Here is a 22,738-nt window from a genome sequence, read left to right as displayed (position 1 = left end):
CTGTTTAAATATCTGCTTTAAATATCAAAGTGTATCTGCTTTAAATATCAAAGCCATGCCCTTTTTAGGTGTTCCTGTTGGTATGGTCCTGCCACCTTTTCCCAGATTCCTCTGTTTTTCAGTTCAATGGGACAAACCTGGTTTTGTGTGCAGACTAGGGAACAAGAGGCTGGGAAGCAGTGCTGTGGAAAGGGACTTCGGGTTTTTTATTAGTGCAGTGCTGCATATCAGTAAACAATGTGCTCTGGCAGCTGGGGGCATCAGGCCCATCAGTGCCAGCCAGCCAGGGAGGGGATTGTCCTGCTCTGGTCTGCACTGCGGTGGTCTCACCTTGAGTATTGTGTGCAGTTTGGGGCACCATAATATCAAAAAGACATTAGGCTATTAGCAGTCCAAAGGAGGGCCATGAGATTGGTGAAGGATCTGGAGAGGAAGCCTTATGAGAAGTGGCTGAGATCACTTGGTTTGTTTGGCCTGGAGGAGACTGAGGGAAGACCTTGTCATGTCCTCAATATCCTCAAAGAGGGAAGCAGAGGGGCAAAAACTGACCTCTTCATTCTTGTGTACTAGTGACAGGACACAAGGTAACAACATGAAACTGAGTTTTGGAAGGTTCAGGTTAAAGATAAGGAAAATTTCTTCACACAGAGGTGATTGGACACTGAAACAGGTTCTCCAGCGAAGTGCTCACAGAACCTAGGCTGTCTGAGTTCAAGAAACATTTGGACAACACTCGGAAACGTGGTATGAATCTTTGGGCTGTCCAGTGCAGGAATAGGAGCTGGACTCAATGTTCCTCATGAATCCCTTCTAACTCAGCTTATTCTGTGATTCTATGAAAGTTTCAGTTTCAAAGTGCATATTGCCTTCCACCAACTGATTTTTCAAGACATGTGTCATGATGCACTTGAAGAGTTATTACCTGATAGTACGTATCCCACTACTCAATTCTATTGTGTTTCGCAAAAGTGCACCTTCAGATGGTCTTATGCCTTGAAATCAGTTTATAGTAGTAGAAAAGGAAACAGCTTTTTTGAGAACATGAGCTTATACTCACAGTTGTTAGCCAGGAGCTCTTGTGTGTCCTGAATTTTGATCTACTGTTAAGTTTACAGTGTCACATCGGTTCTTTCTGGAGTGTTTTGGGAATGTCAGGGACCACTGGGTGCTAGTTTGCTAGGACTACATAAGGATTAAACATGAAGTAAAAGGTCTGATAAATTCTTTCAGATACCAGCATAGTTCAGTGCTCTTGTTTGCAGTGGTCTAGTATGCAAAAAATACTTCCAGATATATATGGTTATAGGTAAATAAAATTCTAATAATTTTCATGGCAGGTAAGTTGAATTTAGCTTCTGGAAGTTACCAAGGTGCATACTGAGTTGCAAGTATATTGCTTCAAGTTTTATCAGTTCTCCATCAGTAAGCTAAAACTGCAAATTAATGAAGTATGTAATTAATATTTCTTTCTGTAGTAAATCTTGCTTTATACTTATATTGTATGACTGGGTAATTTCAAAGTAAATCTGTTAAAAAGTAAATCTAAAGATGATATTCACTTGCCTTTCTGTAAGACAAATCTGATGTCAGTTCACAATTGGCCTAAGAATTAAAATGTATTTTTTATTTTCTTCAGTTGTCTTTTAGAAAGTTATACTCATTGGTGAAATGCTCAGTATATTCTTCTAGTTTCAATTTCTTGGGCTTACCTTTCCGTCTTCACAAGAAACCAATTGATGATATTGTCAGATAGGCTAGAAAGTAGAATTTATTTGCTTGCAATATTAAATGAACAGCTAGTAATTTTTTGACATAAAAATAGACTGTAACCCTAGAGATAATATAGGCAAAATTAACACAGATTAAGTAAATCATAAGGTGATTAGGAGTGGAAAGTGAAGGTTGATGCACATTTTTAGTGCCATTTAATATTTTGTTGGACAGGTTACATTCAGTAACAGAAAACATCCTTAGATCATAGCAACATATTTTTGGGATGCTTTGCACTATTTAGGAGTGTGGATGTTCTTGATCCTGCATTACAAGTAGTAATTTTAAGAATACTGTGATGGGAAAATAAAGCACATTAGCCAGCAGCAGAAATAGCAGAAGAAGCCATAATACTCACTTCTCTACCTAGCAAAAATAAGATTGTTTGGCTGACTATTAAAAGGAACATTCAGTCGAGCAAGGGATGATCTCCAGGCAATTTGCAGGCTATTTAGAAGAGGCTTTAGGGAGTGCTGCAAACCGAGGTGGACAAATGGGCGTGGCATGTCAGTGAGGGCGTGGCACCGCAGTTCATGGGCAGTTCCTTTGAGCAGGGATAGCACGAAGGGTGCATACACACTCTGAGTGGTGGGTTGTGTCTTTTGGTTGGTTGTGGGATGCTTTTTTTTCTTTGTTTTCCAAACAATGGTTTACAAATGTTCAAAAGCCTGCTGCTGCTGCCAGCAAAAGTGTGCTAAGTCCAAACAAAACCCTCCAAGAAGGACCCAGCTGTCCAGATCCCTGGCTGCAGGGAGTGTCTGAGCCTGGGGGCAGTACCAGAGGACAGTGCAAAAGGCACCTGTGTTGGTGTGAGCCGGTGAGTGATCTGCTGTGTCTGGTAGCAGGGCTTAAGCAAGAGATGGAAAGGCTAAGGAGTATTAGGGAGAGCAAAAGAGAAATAGACTGGTGGAGTTACAGCCTTGCAACCCTGAGAGAAGCTTGGCAGGAGTCAGAGGAGCCCTGTCCCTCTTACCATCAAGCAGAAGGAGGAGACCTAGCAGAGAGGGGGAATAGAAATGGGTACCTACTCAGGTAGCAAAATTCCCCCCTAACCCTCATCACTTTCCCAGGTGTCCCTACAGAATAGGTATGAGGCCCTGGGTCCACAGGCTCAGGCAGATGATAGTAAACAAAAAAATCTGTCTGGAGAGTCTCCCAGGTGCATTTTGTCAGATGGAACACAACCTCAGGAACTTAAGAATAAAAGAAGGGTAGTTGTAGTAAGTTCACCTTCTGAGGGGAACTGAGGGCCCTGTGTGTCACCCAGACCCATGCCACAGGGAAATCAGCTGCCTTCCTGGGGCCCAGGTATGGGATATCAGCAGGAGACTCGCTGAACTAATTCAGCCCTCTGGATCATTACCCACCGCTGCATGTCCAGGTTGGCAGTGATGAGGCTGACAAGAAGGGTACAAGGTCATTTCAAAGGACGTCAGGGCTCTGGATTGATTGATTGGTTGGTGGGCCAGGAACACAGATGTGGTTCTGCCCAGTTCCTTCAGGAGCAGGGATGAATGATAAAAGGAATAGGAAAACCCACATTATCATTGAATGGCTTAAGGGCTGGTGCCATCAGAGGAATTTTGGTTTTTCTACCATGGGCAATTTTTACAGCACCAGGCCTGCTTGAGTCAGATGGGCTCCATCTGTCCAACAAGGGCAAAAAGATTCTAGCTGATGAGTCAGCAGGGCTGAGAGAGCACTTTAAACTAGGTTTGAAGGGGGAAGGGGATGAAACCAAGCACTCTAGAGATGAGCCCAAGGGTGGTAAGCCAGAATCAGGGGTGAAATCAGCAGTACAGCTGAAGTGCATGTACACTGATGCACACAGTGTGGGTAACAAACAAGGAGCTGGAAGCCATGGTACAGCAGGACAGCGATGACATCGTCACCATCACAGAAGCATGGTGGGATAACTTGCAGGACTGGAGCACTGCAATGGATGGTTGCAAGCTCTTCACAAGAGACAGGGGAGGGAGAAGAGGTGGAGGGGTGGCTCTGTATGTTAGAGAGGCTCTGGACACCATGGAACTCGAGATTAATGACAGTAAGATCAAGTGGCATGGGTAAGAATCAGGGAAAGGCCAACAAGGCTGACATCCTGGTGGGACTCTCCTACAGACCACCCAACCAGGATAGAGAGATGGATGGATTATTATATAAGCAGCTGGAGGGTGTTTCAAGATCCCCAGCTCTTGTTCTTGTAGGAGATTTAACGTGCCAGCCATCTGCTGGGAACTCCACACAGTGGAAATGAGGCAGTCTAGGGGTTCTTGGAGTGTATAGATGAGAGCTTCTTGTCACAGCTGGTGAGCAAGCCTGCCAGGGGTGGGGCTCTGCTAGACCTGCTGCTTGCAAACAGAGAGGAGCTGGTGGGAGATGTGGTGGTCAGGGTTCCCATCTTGAGCACAGCAACCACAAAGTGATACATTTTTCAATTCTTGGTGAAGTAAAGAGGGGCCTCAACAAAATTTCTATCCTGTATTTCCAGAGGATGGACTTTGTCCTATTTATGGGATTGATTCAGAAAGTTCCCTAGGAAGCAGCCCTTAAAAACAAAGTGGTCCAGGAAAGTGGACATACTTCAAGAAATAAATCTTGAAGGTGCAGGAGCAGGCCATCCCTATGTGCTGAAAGAAAAGCCAGTGGGGAAGAAGACTGGCCTGGCTGGCTGAGCAGGGAGTTTTCACAGTAACTCGGGGAAAAAAAAGAGAGTTGAAAAAGGAGTGGGCAACTCAGGAAGTATTCAAGGATGTTGTTAGGTCATGCAGAAAGAAAATTAGAGAGGCAGAAGCTCCATTAGAAGTTAATCTGGTGGCTTCTGTAAAGAATAAAACAAGTGTTTTATAAATATTTTAATAAAAAAATGATGAAGGAAAAAACATCCATTATTTATTGAATGCTGGGGGGTGAAAATAGTTACCAAAGATTAGGAAAGCGCTGCTGTATTTCACAGCTTAGTTTCAGTGTTCAACAATAAAATGGTTATCCTCAGGACAGCTGGCCTCCTGAGATAGTAGACAGGGACAGGGAGCAGAGTAGATGCCCTGTAATCCAGGAGGAGGTAGGTAGTGACCAGCTGTGCTACACAGATGTTCACAAATCTATAGGAGGATCTGAATGCGTAAAGGTTTTAGCATCAGCAGAAGTCCTGTGAGGAGCTTCTGAATTAGCTGGGGTTGTTTAGGCTGGAGAAAAGGGGTCCTTTTCAGTTAAAAGTAAGTAAATCCTGTTTATTTTGACCCACTAGTATTCTGGAGCACAGAGGCAGAATGGTGAAGGCATCTTGCTTTTCAAAGCAAGATGCTTATGCTCTAGATTTACATAAAATTAATCTTTCAGTCCACCTGTGAATATTTATCTGGCCATTTCTGCTGAGCAATGAAAGGTTGCAGAATTAGATGATGCATGACACATCACTGTTTTTTTGTCTGTGACAACAAAAGCTGGTGTGCTTTAACTATGTTAATCTGATATGTGAGTTGGTTTTGGCATGGATTTTTAACCTTTTGAAACTGTAGCACTGCCTCACCACCTTAACAACGTTTTTTTTCCATAATAGTTGGAATAATCAGAACTGCTCTTTTCTTCCAGATCCTTTTACAAAACTCATCTCTGCTATGAAATTTAGAGAAGATAGTTGTAGCTATATAGAGAGGATTGGGATATTGAATTGTATTCATAGGCTTCATTTAAATTTGTTCCACTGTTAAACTTTTGGGCTTTTTTTAGTTTCTGGCTTTCTTTTGCAAACATTTAATCATTATGTTTCTTGTCTCAACCTGGGTCAGAGGTCTTGCTTTCTGCTGATGTTTAATTGCTTGTTGTGCAGGTGCTTGATTGAATCATGTACGTAGTATTGATACATGTATATGCATGTGTATGTATATTTTTTTAAAAACTGAGAATTTCCATAAGATGGACTTAATAATTAAGCCATTTCTAAAGCCAAATAATTGTCAAATGGTTTCTAAAATTAGAGATGCTTGTCTTAAAAAGAAAAAAAAAAAGGAAAACAAAAAATAAACCAACAGGTGTCAGCAAAGACCATGCAATGAAACATTGGGTCAAATCAGATCAACAGTATGTGCTGCACTCATGACAAATCCTTGTTGTCTTTCATTTAATTCTCTCAAAAGACCTTGAGATCTTAGTTGTGATCAGTCAACTCAAAATACAGAATATCACAACTATGTATGAAGGTTTAATTGAATTGCTTTCAGTAGAAAACACAAGAAACCATATAGAGATAATGTCAGTTCCATCTTAATGAATTGTTCTCCCACACTATAATCCAAGTGAGGTCTTTGTGGATTTTTAAAATGCCATTGATTTTATTTCTCTCTCTCTAATTTTTTACACTTTTTTAGCCTGCAATGAATGAGGCTTTAGAAAGTCTATTAAGCTTTTAGGGTCCTTTGTTCTGTGATGGTGAGGGTTTTTTGGTGTTTTGGTTTTTGTGGTTTGTTTTTTTGTTTTTTTTTTTTTTTTTTTTTTTTTTTGTTTTGTTTTGTTTTGTTTTGTTTTGTTTTGTTTTTTGGTTTTTTTGTCCCAGTTCTTAGGTAAGTCTATCGAAGAGCAGTATATCAAAAAGTTAATTGCATCTCTTATTAGTACATAATGGCAGGTTTGTCACCTCAGGGTCAAAATAAAGCTTATTCAACCAAGGCTATGGCAGCCACTGTAGCAAGCCTCAGGTCAGTTCCACCACTTGAGATTTGCTGTAGGGCAGTCAGTTGGAGTTCATTTTGCATTTGTTTCACTGAACATTATTGCTCTTATACAGTGAAGAGGAAAACATTGTGAGTAGACTACTGTATGTTACAGGATTGATGACATTGCTTCTAGTGTTTTATATTTGTTTGTTTTTAAGATAAGTTACAAAACTTAACTTACCCAGCCTGGGTACTCTGCTGTGAAGTTACTAGAAAATGCTAATAGTGCTGAGGAGTCTAATCTCTTATGTTGAATATAAATTATTTGAAAATAGTATCCTTTTTATGCCCATGGAAGGGGCATAGATTCAAAAGATTGTAACTTGTTATGTCAGGTGTAAATTAATACTTAAAGTAATTTCTGAGGTCTGAGGAGCTGACAGTGAATCACTTGGTGTACTGTATGAAGTTTAGTCAAAGACACAACTTCACAAAAAAAGAATAAGCAAGGCTGATTTTTGTATGTCCGTACGTGGATTTCTTAGGAGAACTGGTGATGTTCAGCTGTTACATGTTTTAAGCGCAGTTCTGTCACAGGATTAGAGTTGATAAATGAACCTAAGATCACATTAGTTTTGCATCTCTAAAGAAAAGAAAACAAACCCTTGCATTTTTCTTCAAGTATAGGAAGTTATGGCTGAGTGACATACTGTAGAGGGTAGAGATGGTCAGACTTCAGTGATTTCTAAACTAAAAATACCACTAAGAATTTTTATTCTAGTTTTTCCCCTTTTTTTTCTCTAATGTGTGTTCATGTAGGAGATTAAACGGAGGTTAAAATACAGTTAACTCAGAATGTTATTGGAGGAATAGTAAACTACTAATGACACTAATAATGTACTAACCCCTTTTATGATATGACTTAGGAAAATCTAAGAAGTCAATCAAGAAGGAAAATGCCAATGTGGCTGTGTTTTATTAGCTAGAGTCTACATAATTTTAAATACACTAGCTCTGTTATTCTGAGAAATCTACCCACTTATAAAAACATGCAACTAAAATTATTGTCACTTGATTCTCTTACTCTCTTCTCTCTGATTTGCTTTGAGAACTCTCTTTAAAAATTATTGAAAAGTGATCTGACAGAGTGTTTAATAAGTATTTTTTCACAAGCTGGCATCTTTGGAGGTAGAAGCCCCTATCCTCTAAGTGTGTTGTTGCCAACGCATCTCACTCATGATGGGAAGTAGCCATTCTTAAATTTGAGAGAGTAGTTCTGTCTCTGTTCATATTTAATCCTTGAAGCAGTGAAAAGTGATAGCAAGAGTAACAGTGATGATAATTTTCTGTTTTGAGTATCTGTAGATGGGGAATATAATGTGGGAAATCTCAGATCCATCCAGCTGGATCTGGTCCACCAGAAGGATATATTCAATCTGTAGTTTTGTCCATTTCCTTTTTTTCCCCCCAAAATCTGCTACAAGTGTGTAGGAGTAGGCAGTGGAGTGGACAACTTGGATTAACAGCTTGTGCTTCCTCATAATTTCTCCTAGGTCTTGTAGTCTGTCCTCTGTCGTGGTTGTAATGTCAACCGATCTCATGCACCTTAACCTTTGTTGTGTCACAAGTGTTTTATTCTTTATCATCTATTAACCATACATCAGACATTTGACAGGGTTTTTGGTATTTTGGTCATGAGGGATACACATATGGGGAAAGAGGGGGACATGTGGCATTTGATTGTCTTCAAAAGAGACTTTGTGGTTTGTGCTAGCCTAGGGGTTCCTCATATCTGTTGTGAATCCATGACTGTTGGTTGCATGGTAATAATGTCCAATGACACCTGATAGGTTCCAGGTTAGAAGTGAGAGGCCATAAATCATACAAGCTTATACTGATTTTTTAGTATGTTTTTAGCTGAGAATTCACTAGAGAAAACATTTTGCAAGTTTGAGTAATTTACTTTGTCTTTTTTCTTATTTTTCTTCTGGAGCAGGCTTGCTGTTCTATTTGTATATGTATGTATTTGCATATGTAATCTTCTGGTGGGTAGCCATGGTTGGTTTTGAAAGTGGGAGCACATTTGTGGGGGAGAGAAGAAAAGAATTTAGAGGGCTTAGGTTGTAAAGCACAGCATGAGAGGGGAACTTGACAGGCAAGGCTCAGTGCACTTCACTGAGTCCCAGCCTGTGTTTTGGTGTGGTACGTACTGAAGCAGCTCCTCTGGATTAGGATGTAGGTGTTATTAATCAAGTCATTGAGTTGTGCCCTGTTGTCTGTATACCTGGCAGTCTCTGTTATGGAAAAGTTGACTAGTGGGTCAGCTGCAATTCTGCTCTTCCTCATGTATGCCATGCTGGTTTTTTGATGTTTCTAGAATGTGGTACAAGTCTTTTTCAATTAATTACAGTCCTAAAATGGAGGGGTTATTATTTTAAACTGAGTTTTTCTGGAATTGCCTCCTTGCTTTGTGGCAATTATTTTTTCAGTGCTCTTTTCCAGACTCTGTTTAAAGACCTCCTATGCTTAGTGCATTGAAGTATCTCCTTGGTGTTTGTCTCCACTTTTAATTGTATTTAGACTTCAGTACCTTCATGATTTTTGTAACTTTAAACATGGTGTCACTGGTTCTTAGTCTTTAATTTCTGTTTTCACATAGTTCTATACAGGTATGGATCTTTTGATCATGTAGTTTCAGCATGCTGTATTGCAAAGATTTCAAAAATTAGACTTGTAACAAAATTTCTCAATGCTTTTTTGGTCATTGAAAACAATTCATAAGAAAGTCCTCTATATGAACTGTGGTGTTAAAAGAACATATGTTGTAGGAAGCCAGGACCTTACCAATTAATTTATATTACACTTGTGTATACCAGAACTAGGTTTCCACCTGTAGTTTCAGTTTTGCTCTGCGAATGTATGCAGCATTATAGCCCTGCTGTCATTGTGCAGAATATTTCGCAATGCAAGGGTATAACCCCTGGTCTGTCATAAGATAATGTGCTTCTCTCTGTTCTTTTTGCTTTTTGTCCAAGTCCTTATATTTAATTTTTTTGTGGTTAGAATAACCTGTTCTCTGGATCCATATGAAGGTTCACTGGTCATGACATAGGTCTATCCCCCAGTTATCCTTAAGGCTATTGGACTTCGTAGATTACATATTTGAGACCACTAGCACTTTGAAAAGGCACTTTGGAGGGATTCTGTATTAAATCCAACATAAATCAAGACTGACTTATTTTAAGCTCCTCAGAAAGGCACTTGTGAACACTGAAGGTTGGTTCCACTCCCGAACCATATGCATTAAGGCTCTCAACCTTGTTCACCACAGATGAAGGAAAACTACAACAAAGAAATGATAGCAGAGATTAGATACTTGTGCTTTTAATATGCTGAGGATAATCTACTTGGTTTTAGTGCTGAGGATGTGTTCTACTCATCTGTGGTCCCTGCTCTCATCAGCTTGCTTTTATTACGGGAATTTTTTTAGTGCAACAAAATTAGAATAGCTGTGATTTCATTTAGGGCAGAAGTTTCTCAGGCTTAGGGAAAGCAGAACATGGGCTCCTCTGCTCAATGAGAGCAATTTAAAATACAGGCAATGTAATTTCCTAACAGAGAAGATCACTTTGTTCTAGGAAGAAAATTTCCTCTATCACTCAGTTTGAGTGCAACCTTTTTTGGACAGTCGAAGTGTTAGGCTTTCCATGGCTGGACAGGATTTCTCCCTTGCTATCAGAATAGATCATGAGAGGCATGGAAGTTTTTGGTATTTGTGTTTTGGATTTTTTTCCTTCCTCCAGTTCACTTAACAGAACACCTTGATAGCTTTAACTTCAGATATTTGTCTTATTTGGGATGTATTTTCCTGATAGACAGCACTTGGATGTGAATGAAGTACAGAAATACTCTAATCTGAGGTGGAAGCTTTCGGTATCTCATACAAGAAATACAGAACTGCCAGTTTCTTCTCTATTTATCAGGCAATTAATTTCATACACTGTGGGCAGGTCTTACTATTGGTTCTTTTTTTTTTGCAGTCTTGGACACAGTGATGCCTGCTCTCCAGCCACCTTATTACCTTGAATTACAGTGCAATATACTGCTTACACACATCTTAACCAGTTTCAAGAGCCTTAGAAAAAGTGCAGCTATTCCAGGTTAGCATGACTAGCTAATGTAAATGTCATTAGATATGACATTTAGTAAATGTTACAGTTTGCATTGAGAGCGTCTGGATCTGAACAACTTGTTGCTTGATGGTTCAGATGATTTATTGATGTAGGAATTGATCAGCCTTTGTCATTATATACCTGCAGTGATGAGCAGTTGTGTGACAGTAATAATTAGTCCAGGAGAGTTCATAGAGTGTAACCAGAACCACCTACTCATGCGAGAAGTCAAAAGACACTTCTCAACATTCTACAGTAGTTTCTACAATAGTTTTCAGATGTTAAATATAGAGCACCAGCATGCATAGGATAATATTGCTACTTAGAGAAGTTGTGGCTATATAAATTGTATAGATTTGAAGTAGTAAGTCTAACTAGTTCTATATAAAAAATACCACACAGTTTGCATTTATTTTTGCTTCCTGTAGGAAAGATATTTTAATAATTATTATTTTTTTAATTACTTATCAGCCATAAAATCAGAAGAAGTTGTTAAAAGCATAAAAATCCAAAGATAGTGTTGAATGCATATGATAGTGTACTTGCAGCCATATTCCTAGATAGGACAGAATTTTGCTAGATTTTCCTAGGAAGGACTGAATTTTGTCAAGTTTTCTAGACACATCTATGGTAGAGTGCAGGAAGTCTGGCCATTAGTGATGTCTTCAAATCTGGAAAATTTTGGACATTTAAGACTGATAGTGTACCAGCCATTGCTAGGATATCCCTAAACATGTTGATCTACTGCAAAAAAGTCCTCATCCCCTCCTATGGCTACGTACATACATACCCCCCCCCGCCACATAAACATACATACATATATATATATATATATATGTATGTATATATATATATATACTGCAGCAGTTTTAGGGTTTGTTTTGTTTGAGGGTTTTTTTAATGGCATTTTTTCCTGAAGACGATAATCTCAGACTTTGCATGCAAGCCTCCACCTCCTGTACTTTCTTTATGTTTGCTTTTATTGAAAGCATTTATTAGGTTAAGTCTTTGTCACACCAGAGTGTTCTACTGATTCAAAACTCCTATTTTTAAGGCTGTATTGCTCTTTATTGTATTAGAGTAGTGCATAAAGTGTCAGTTAGAATGACAGCCACACTGAGATGGGCTGTGGCAAAAATGAGTAAAGGTTTATTTCTGCTCTGAAGACACACAGTCTAAATAAATGAGAAAGAATAGAAGAAATAGATACAAACAGATGTAAAAAGGGTAGACTTTCACAAGTGGTGTCTAAAGTACATTTTCTGCATAGCAGTTTTTCTCTTACAAGTTTTCTTTTAGAGATTTTAACAGTGAGTAGATGCCTGAATTGAGAGTTAAAAACAAAATTTCTGTGTTGTAGTCCATGTTATCATTATACTCAATTTAATGTCAGTACAACATTAGCATTTGAGACTGCAGGAACATAACTGCTTTACTTGTTGGTGTTAAACTGTGGTCGATTTTGGTGAACCATAAAAAGTTTGCCCCTGAAGGTAAAATCACACTGTATGCATGTTCCTAGCATGCTGCTTTGGGGATAAACATGTCTTAAATCAACTCATCACTCGCAGCTGAATTCCTTCTCCAAATGCAGTTTCTGTGTAGATAATAATGTTCAGAAGGACTGATTTCTGTAAACCATAAAGTTTTTTGAACATAATTATATCAATAAACGTATTTGAGCAGGATCAGAAAGAAATCTTATAATCCTAATAAAGATTTGGGGGTTTAGAGAAAGGAAAGGAGGGGCATATACCAACATTTTTAATTAGCTTTTATTGGCACCTGTATTTTGTTTGTATGTGTTCAAAACATTTGCATATTGTGTTTCCTCACATTTACAGAATGAAACTTTTGGACTTCATTGAAACTTCTTTTGTAATTGTGCATTTGGAAAGTTAAATTTGAAGTTTATGACACCCTGGCTCCTACTTGCTTGGATGATAGTGTGTAGTTAAGATGCCATCACTTGAGACCTCTGTTATAGCAATGTTTCTGTTGGGGCTTAATATCCTGTGGGTTCAGATGGATGTAATTGTGGCCTTGAGGTGTTTGTCTAAAGAAAACTGTCTCGATTTGTATCCGGATATTCTTGGATTAATATTCTGAGACTTAGATCTTGTCCTGTCTGGAATTTAAATACCATTCCCTGAACTTTAAAGAGAAGGCAAGCACCATTTCAGCCTCCTAAAATGAGTCCTTTATTTTGCTTCTTTAATTTGCCTTTTTTTTTTTTTTCAAACTCGTATAGCCATTGAAATCCAGGCAGTAACGACCGCATCATTTTTATAGCCTCACATGGATGAAGTACTTGTTTGTGCCTTAGTTTAATTCCCAAATTATAGTTAGAAAGTACTTACATCTGCATCTCCATTTTTCTTAGAATATGTAAGGGCAGAAAAAAAATGTCCTTAGATAGTAGGCAAGAATTTGAAATGTGAACAACTTTGTTACATTTAAGAAGGCAAGTCTTTTGGTCTTTTGTCGTAACAAGGTTGATTTTTGTGGGGTTTGGGGTTTTTTTTTGTTTTCTAGTGGGTTTTGGTTTGTTTTGGTTTTGTGGTTTTGTTTAGGTTTTTTATGTTGTTTTTGCTTGCTTAGGTGTTTTTTGTTTGTGGGGTTTTTTGGTGTTTTGTTTGGGTTTTGGTTTTTTTATTATTCATTTTGTTGCTTTCTGAAATTATATCTTTGGTTTCAGGATAGAAATTTCAATTTTATTCCTACATGGAGAACAGGGACATAAACTCCCACATAGTGGGCATTCTGTATGGAATTTTCTTCTATTTAGCAATCTTTGCCCCATACCTCCCCTGTTACGTGAGTAAAAATGGAAAGGTAACTTAGTTGAGGGTGGCTACAAATCTGCTCTCCATGTTAATCATGAAGCAGATTCCAGAAATCTGCTAGGAGACAAAATGCTTTAAAAATATTTATTTACAAAGAGAGCCTTTCTTCTATGCCCCGAGTATAATTAGTTATAAACTGTAGTTTTGTTGTTGTTATTCGCCTAATTATTCACACAGTAGTGCATGATGAATTCACAGGTACAGTTACCTTTCCATTGTACTGGCAAGAAGTCTTTTCTGTGAAACAGAGAGAATTTTATGTCTAAAGCTCCAAGATCTATAATTAGTTATACAGTAAAGGATTCAGGAAAGTGGCAAAACATGTACAAGTGCTTAGAAGTTTAACCAATTTGCCTTTAAATTGTCTACCTGCATATGTCATTATTGTACGTGTTTTAGTATCTGGTGGCATTTCTATTTTTTCTTTTCTTCCAGATCATTACTAAATATATTTATGAACTACTGCAGAACGAATGCCACTTGAAGAAAGTAACTCTTCCAGTAAGTATAATTTATTTTTCCAAAGACATTGTTTTTTGAATCTGTACCCAGCACAGCCTGTGATCCCATATTCATATAAACACAAGGTGTGCCAGAGCTCTGTGCAGGGCATTGTTTCAAGACACTGCCTTTGCATTTTGCATGTGTATGCATCTGGAGATGTGGTTCCACCTCACTTCTCATGTGTTTGATTTCCCCAACTGAGCCTTCCTTATCTTACCGGATTCTTCAAAATGTGGTGCTTTTAACAGGAGCACCATAAGCTTTCTGAAAATATTTGTGGATATTTTGAGTTGTCTACAGCCGGGTTTAGAGAACAGAAATGTCTTTGCAGGCAGTGGACAATGCTCACATTCAGTATCAGTAAAATACTCCAAGTCATTTTTTAAAAAATGCTTTTTCAGTAATTTGTAATGTATATGTAATGTAAAATGATTTTGTTGCTTAGTGAAAATATTTAATCAACCCTTGGAAAATATGAAGTGCTTCCCCACATATCAGAGTGTTTATAAATACCTGTGATGTGGTATGGTGATGTTCAGATATTTTTATATTCTATACTGAGAGCACAGGGGAGACTGGAATGTGACAGCACTATGTAGATTTTCCATCATTATGAAGGATTATTCCTATGCTCTTTGAAATCTTTTGAATTGCTGTCGTTCTCAGAGGAACCTTCATATTCAGTCAAGGAAAACCTGTTTAGGCTACAGAAGGAAAAGGTCTTTTGCCTTAACAGTTCTGTAACATTTCACTATTCCCCTTTCCATTCCTTGAGCGTTGCTTAGGGAATGTTTTGATGACATGACCAAACTACTTACAGTTTCCTAGAAGGCTTTTTCAGTGTCTCGTGGTCATGGCAGAAGGAGCTGAGCTACGAGGTTCACAGAGAAATCGAAGGGCAATACTCCCAGCTTGGTGCTTGTACCAATGCCCTGTGAGCCAAGACTGAGAAACCATTTCCCCACTTGAGATTTTATTGTGTAAACAGACATAGGATTGGGTTTATCATGACAGTCTGCTAGTTACGATCTCCAGCTTTTTGGCTAATTTTCTTTCTTGGTCCAAGAAGTACTTCCAGAAAGATAATGTATCAAAAGACTGGTCAAGCCATGTCACACTTCGTCTGTGAAACCATGAAGCTGTCTTTTATAAACTTTGAAGTGCCCAGATTTTAAGGCCATAGGACTTTCTTTGATTCATAAAAAATAGTATAAAGAATATGCATATAAGTAGAGCAATGCTAAAGCTGATCAATTAGCTCCCAAGCATGAAGATGAAGAAACTCAGGGTAAGTATTACAGCACCTCCATCGCCTGTGTCACACCTGTGGTGATTCATCTGCCTGGCTCTAAGGTTTGGGTTTCTTAGCTTGGAAGAGGAATGGTCCTGGCTAGTTCCCACTTTTAATCTCTTTACTTGTATTTAGAAATTGTATAGCGACAATGGATAGTTGTTCAGTACAGTTCAGTACAGTTGTTCAGTAATACATTTAAGCTATTCTTAAATGTATGATTTTCAACTTCTGTAAAGTGTCATAATTTAATTGCATTTTGGAGCAAAATAAGAAAGCACAAAATACGCAGGTGTCTAATTGTGAGCACTGTGGAAAAATTCACGTGAGGTACAAACACCATTCTTCAGGAGTGGCTGTTATGTGTAGCCAGCCCTCACCACCGTCAAAAATAGGTTATGAAGGCATATGCAAAAGTGAAAAATTAAAACAATATATCTGGAAGTTGAAAAATTAAAGCTGTATAAAAGCTAGGTTTAAATCACCACTGACAGACTCCCAAGTAAGGACACAAAACTCTCTAGTTGAAACTAATAAAGGAAACTAGTAAAAGTAATAAAACAGTTTTTAGGATGAGAATAGAAGAGAGTATAAATGTTGGTACGTTACATGTAAAATCACAGGAAGTTCAGAAAAACCAAATTTGAGGAGCTTGTTAGAGTTGTAAAGGCTAATAAAAAAAGAGAGCTGATAAGGCCAGTAGATGAACTGCAACTAAAATGGACACCAAGGTCAAGTAAGAAAAACTAACATTATTAATTCCAATACTACTTGTCCAATTTCCACACACTTAACTTTTGTTTCTAAAGAGGATATAATTCTGAGCAACTGTCTGAAATTTGTCATATCAATAGAGGAGACCTGAGGACAAGTTAATATATTGTACAATAAACAGATTCCAGGATGAGATTTTTTTTAAACCTAGGATTCAATAAGAAGTCAAACATGAAGCTGCAGAACAACCAATTTAACTTACTGCCGAAATCAGCTAATAATAATAATATATTGGCAGATATTAGTACAAGTTTCTTTAAAAAAAAATAAGTCCAGAATTCATTGCAGGCGTCAGAGATCACATGAAGAAGAAAAATCTTGTCAGTAAAAGAGTACAGATATTTCCAGTGAACTGTCAGCAAACTTAAATGCTTTTAAAAAGCACAGGAGAAGGTAGTCCTCTTAAGAGTTAACTGGTTAGAAGGGGAGATAGGTGTTCATATTTTACAGATGAAATAAACTGTTACCAGTGAAATGCTTTTAGTCCCTGACATAGTTGTAAGCAAGAGGAAAAAAAGGAAATAATGTAAGCTAAAATACTTTTCTGGGTTTTTTTCCTAAAATTATTTGGGATAGTTAAACCTAAAGCTGATTACGATGAGTTGGGAAATTATTTATTGATGCTGAATAACTGGATGATTAAATGACAGGAGATTAAATTCTGGTAAATACAAAATTATGGGAAGATAACTCAACTCTGTAAACACAACAGTGGCCTCTAAATGAGCTATTAAAACTCAGGAAGGAGCTTGGAGTGATTGTGAGTAGTTCTCTGAGAACATCAGTGAGTGCTCAATGGCAGTCATAAACCCTCAAAGCAAATAGGATGTTAGGATTACAAGGTATCGAGAACAAAACAGAAAAACATCATCATTCCACTCATTATGTGGGCCCTCATGTTAAACACTGCATGAAGTCTGGACACCATATCAAAAAGGATATGAAGAATTAAAAAGAAATACAGAGGAGGGTTGCAAGGATGATCACAGGCATGAAATTCTTTTCAGACAAAGAAAGATTAAACAAAGATTCTTCAGCTTGGAAAATAGATGGCTGAGGAAGGAATATGACAAATCTATAAAATCATGAAAGGTGAAGAGAAGATGAATAGGAAATGGGTTTTTGCCTTTTTCATAATAGAGAACCTAAGGGGCATCAAGTTTAAATTATCAGGCAGGAGATCTCTACTGAAAGAGATTCATATATGTCCCAATTATATTGTGGAACTCACTGCCACAGAATACTATCAAGGAGAGAGGTAAAATGTAGTCAAAAAAACCATTTGATGATATTAAGGTGGGATAGGTGCCTTGAACTATTTTACATGCTTGCCCAGTTGTATAAACTGTGGCTTGCAAGGTTCCAAAGTTACTGGCTGTCAAAGCCAGGCAAAGATCACTCTATAACCACTCTGTTCTTACCATTCCCCTACACAATCTGCCAGTTGTCAGAAACAGGACCCTGGACCTTAGTCTGACCAAGATGGCTCATATGTATGTGTATATATATATACACACACACATATATGTATATACAACCTTCTTATATGCATATTTTAAAGATGAGTACAAAACCTTTTTTTCTTTTAACTTCATCAAAGGTGATCAGAAAGTTGTTGTATTGCCTTTCCTTTTTCTGTCAGCTGATAACGAAGCTGGCAGTGCTGTGATTTTTGAATATTTGAAATGTGTTTCAGGACTGTGTTAGGTGGAGTGTGCTTTTTTTCAGCATAATTTTAGTACAGAATGGAAATTCTATGCTTCAAAGGTTTAGCGTGATGGTGTTTTATGTTCTCTCGTCTTCCTTAATTTCAACCTTGTGTGTAAAGTCCAACTTGCTGTCTTTGTTTTGCTTTCATAGGTGGCAGCTTTAGTTTGGGATACAAAAATTAATTAATTTGTTTTCAGATATGAAAGTAAGACCAGTTGGCAGATCAGGAGAGCTTGCCCAGTATTGTATTATGCCAGCATTTTCAACTAAATGATTCTGAATATTTTTTCCTACTCAGTGAGGCCAAGATCCATGTTGAATTATTGTTACTATAAAGCAGTGCACTTCAAATAATGTTCAACATGTACTACTGGACTTGAATATTTTAATAAAGAGTCTCATATTTAGGGAGAGGCCATTCAGTTACTGCTTCTAAAGTTTCATTTTGCACTCCATTGAAAGTTATGTTAGAAGTAAAAGAAAGACTGCATTTTTTTAGCCAGATGAAGTATTTCTCTAGTTTTAGTGGCATAATCAGTGATTGATCTTTGCTCTTCTTTAGCTACTGAGGACAAATAGAATATAAATAGAGTATGCTTCTAAGTTAACTGCATCTTTAACAGCTTCTGGGGAAGCCTGAGATTGAAGTTTAAATAATTAGTAACATGTTGTAGTGGTTTTGAGCCTGGCTGGAAATTAAGCACCATGCAGCTGCTTGCTCAACCCTCCTTTTACCTCCCCCAACACAAGTGGAATGGGGAAGAGAATCAAAGTCAAACTTCTTAGCTGAGATAAAAATAGTTTAACAACCTAAAGCAAAGTAAAATACAGTGATAATGGTAAGTTATAATAATAAGACAAAAAACAAATGATATCCAATGCCAGATGCCCGACCCCTGATTCCTGAACCCAGATTGGCCATGCTTCTGGGTAACTCCCCCCAGTTTATATCCTGGGCATGATATTCTGGGGTGTGGAATATTCCTTTGCCAGTTCAGGGCACCTGTCCCAGCCATGCTCCCTCCAAGTTTATTTTCCATACCTTTTCACTGGCAGAGCATGAGACAAGGAAAGGGAAGTCCTTGATTTTGGATAAACACAACTTAGCAGAAAACCAAAATATCAGCTTTATACCTAAGTGTTGTCAATACCATTCTTGTTCTGAAGCCAAAACACTGCACTGTATCAGCTACTGAGAAGAAATTAACTCTATTCTGGCTGAAACCAGGACACATGTTTAATCGGCAATGGCACTGAAGTGTCTCACTTTGCAGAATCTTTTCAGTTATCAGTGCTTTCCTCTTTCACTTCAATAGGTAAAAATTAATTGAAGAATTATTTTTCTTTGAGAAACAATGGTCTGTTATCTCCAGTGCACATTCCTTTTGCCAGTTTTGTTACTTAAGAAAGTTAATACTTGTTTGTAAAATTTCCACAGATTTTAAGTTTGTTAAGTTAGTTGTGGTAATAGTCAAATGTTGATTAGCTGCCTGTAATATTGATCAGCAGTTCTCAGTTTTACATTTTTGATAGAAAAATTCTAAACCAGGATTGTCAATACAGTGTAAAGTGAGTTAGTGAGGTTTATGTTGAAACACATAGAAGATGACTTTTCATCTCGGGAAACAAATGAGCAGATTTTTCTCTCCACCAGCTGCTCACAATTCTCACAATCTTTTTGGGTCTTACCATTTTCAATTCCACTCATTTGCCATGTTCTTCCTCCAGTTACAGTTTATACCTACTTTGTAGGCTCAAGGCTCATAATTTTGTCACATTTCTCAACAGAAATAAGAAAAATACTTAGTAAGAAAAATAATAAGAAAATACTTGTGGATTTTCTTTCCTTGTCAACATTCAATTTATAAACCTCCAATATATAGAATAAAAGACTCTTGGAACCCTGTCAGATCTCATAAATCTTGGATTAGTAATGGCTAATTGTTGATGTGGTAGCATGGATGACAATAAAATTAGATTACACGTGTAGTTTGATTTTACTCTATATATTCATAGCAGCTGTGCAAAATACTAACTAGTGTGCTGCTGAAATACTTTATAGACTGGTACTACTGTATTAGGTGAAAACTCATTTGAGACAGAAATCATATGGAAAAAGGAAGTTCACTGTTTGAAAACATTAAGAATCTCATAATATATGTAGAGATCTCACCATAGCTGCCTACATTCATAAACTTTAAGGAATTATTGTGCATTGGGAAAAAATCCAAGAAAAAAGAAAATTAAACAGTAGTTTTAAACAGTAAATTATCATTATAATTTAGATAGGTTTGGCACACCTAGGTACAGATTACTGGAATTGTTTTCACCTGTAAATAACAATGTTGAATCAAATTGTTTAATTATAAAACATTTTCCTCTATTTATTCAGTTTAGATTTAAGTGATCAGAAGTCAGTGACCTTGAGTAGGTCCAGAAGAACAAGTGACTAATAATTGCAAAGTATTTTATGTGGCCTCAGTGTGTCTGCCATTAAATAGTATTCTATGTTGATCTGTTAGTAAAGTAAGATTGTGTATAGGAGTGGTATTTACATGAATTCTTTAGTGAAAGCTGGATCTAATAAATTACTACTGTTTGAAGGTAAATTAGCTTGACAAAATTCTCTAAATGTGTTTAATTTGGGGAAAAGACTAAAAAATATTTTTTTTATGATCTTGGTAGATAATTTTAGCTGTTTAAAATTAAATTATTTGCAGAAATATGAACTAGCTGTATCTTCTAGTACATTAGACTACTAAGTGCTAGTATTTCCTATATACTACTATATAAACTTTAGCACTAAAAAGTGGTAAAAGTGCTAAAACCTACAGCTAAGTTGCACATTAGTCTGAAATGCAAATCCACATTTTTTTTTTTCCTAATTATAGTGTTGTAAATATTCAGTTTATGGGTAGAAGTCACTTAAACCTTGCCAAGTACTATCTGAGATTCAATGTTGGCTGACTTTTTACCTAATCTGTTTTACCTTTTAAGGTGTCAATACTGCTATTTCAGAAGCAGCAACATGATCTGACTGTAGCCCCAGTCTTTTCAATAGAACATATTCTTTACCGTATTCTCTATTTTTGCACAAAGTGTGAGAGAAAGAGTACATTTCCTGTGCAAACTCTGAGGCATGTGAGATATTACTTTATTTACGATCAAGGTCTTCAGTGCTATGGCAAATACTGAAGAGAGACATGACCATTCTTTCATTTACAAATTTGTTTTGTTCAAGTAGCCTCATTGACTTCATTAAAAAAAAGGTTTGGTAGGACTTACATTAAAAAAGTCTGAAGATGCATGCAGAATTAATTTCTCCTGTTCTAAGGCTAGTTAAGAATTCATACCCACATATGAGAAAAAACGACCAAAACTAATCCAAATAGCCAATTCCTTCTTTTTCAACATGGAGCTCATAACCTGATCTGTTTTTCTTCTCTATTGCAGGGAGTGTTCCTAGGAGATGGACAGTTAGGCTGTTGAGGTGGAGGGGTGTGGAGTACAGTAGGAGGGGGACATGTGCCTGTTTTGTTCTTTCTTTTCTATGTATTCATATAGTAGAAAGAGAAGAACAAGTAGACATGAAGATTTGTTTTGCCCTAATATTTTTTGCATCAGGATAGTTCTTTTGTCTTGAGACAGGATTGCTAAACCAAGTGTAAAAAATTTAGTTTGTATTGAAGAAAAAGTGCTACTTATGTGATATTAGGTTGCAATTTGCTGAATATCAAGGCTAATTGTTGATCTCTTCCTACAGCAAAGTAGCTAAGCATTGACCCTGGTACAGGGGGACTATTAATGAAGCTATTATTTAGAACCAAATTGGATTTCGGTATTTTATTAGACCTATCCTATTAAATTTGTAACAAACAAATTTACAGTACTGGTTCCTATATGTATCCAGCTTATCGAGTATTTATGTTAAGGTGCTGATTTGGAACTCTCCAGGATATTTTTTTTCATATTATGTAAGAATTTATTGTTGCTTCAGGCATATCAGAAGTGAGAAATTACTCCTTTCCCTCTCGCCACCTCCAATTACTCATTTATGGACTTTCTTCCTTTCCTGTAAGATTTTGTAAACAACCAATGTTTCAAAGCTTAAGCACACCTTTTACTCCTTTTCTTAATTTTAAATATCCCTTGAATTGCAGTTCTAAAATGTGGTATGTTTATGTGTTTCAGAGTTACCTTGTATGTTTTGTTTTATTTTTACTTAGTCCTGGGCACATGTGCATTGAAATAGTTGTTTAATGGTGAATGTTTTTATATAAATTTGGTAGATAATTTTATAACTGCAGATTTTCTTTCAAAGAATTATATTGATGCATTAAAATGTGTGCTGTGTGTAACTGCAGGTTGATGCAATTGAGACTGAACCAAAGAGCTTTATCTTTATGAGTGAAGATGCATTAGTAAATCCTGACAAGCTATTGGTCTTAATTCATGGTAATGGTGTTGTCAGAGCTGGTCAGTGGGCTAGGAGACTCATAATTAATGAAGATCTGGACAGTGGGACACAGATACCATACATAAAGAGAGCTATTGAGGTAAGTGAAAGTTCAAGGATGTAAGGTGTGTGCTGTGGATGTGCATGTGTGTGCCTGTGCATGAAGAACTGTGAACCTGTGATGTTTTAATTTTTTTATCAGTATTCTATATGTTACTGTGTGATCATTGTATTTGTGATAGGAATACTTTTTTGTTTTGTTCGAACTTTCTTCTAGAGGAAAGTTCTTGCAGTAAAATAAAATTTAGTTGCACGTCACATTGTGTTGGGACCGCCATGTAGTTTAATATGGCCAATACTATGACAAGAGCCCTTAGCAGTTGATGTGGTGCAGCAGAAGACGCTACAGAAATTTATTACAATTTGGATTGTTTTCTTTTATATTTCATTTAATTTGTACATATTATTGCTCAGTGACTGCTGTAATCTAATGATAACATGAGCTTTCATGATAACAAGCAATCGTTTTTACTGGGCTTGTACTGAATTTATTAAAGGCA

At 37.1% G+C, this 22,738-nt stretch overlaps 1 protein-coding gene across 4 annotated transcripts in view; it reads left to right on the top strand.

Moving 5' to 3' along the window:
• The window catches only part of FAM172A (family with sequence similarity 172 member A), a 240,377-nt gene that overhangs the window by 22,647 nt on the left and 194,992 nt on the right, over positions 1–22,738 (top strand). For 3 of the 4 annotated variants that reach the window (XM_053931578.1, XM_053931576.1, XM_053931577.1), the window contains exons 4-5: positions 13,879–13,944; positions 22,087–22,278. In XM_053931578.1, coding sequence (XP_053787553.1) covers positions 13,879–13,944; positions 22,087–22,278 — 258 coding nt within the window. The remainder of the gene's footprint in view (positions 1–13,878; positions 13,945–22,086; positions 22,279–22,738) is intronic. The other variant, XM_053931579.1, reaches the window with a different exon arrangement.

The sequence above is a fragment of the Vidua chalybeata genome, chromosome Z, assembly GCF_026979565.1.
Source record: "Vidua chalybeata isolate OUT-0048 chromosome Z, bVidCha1 merged haplotype, whole genome shotgun sequence".
In the NCBI taxonomy this organism is placed as follows: domain Eukaryota; kingdom Metazoa; phylum Chordata; class Aves; order Passeriformes; family Viduidae; genus Vidua; species Vidua chalybeata.
This window is presented reverse-complemented; position numbering and strand designations above follow the sequence as displayed.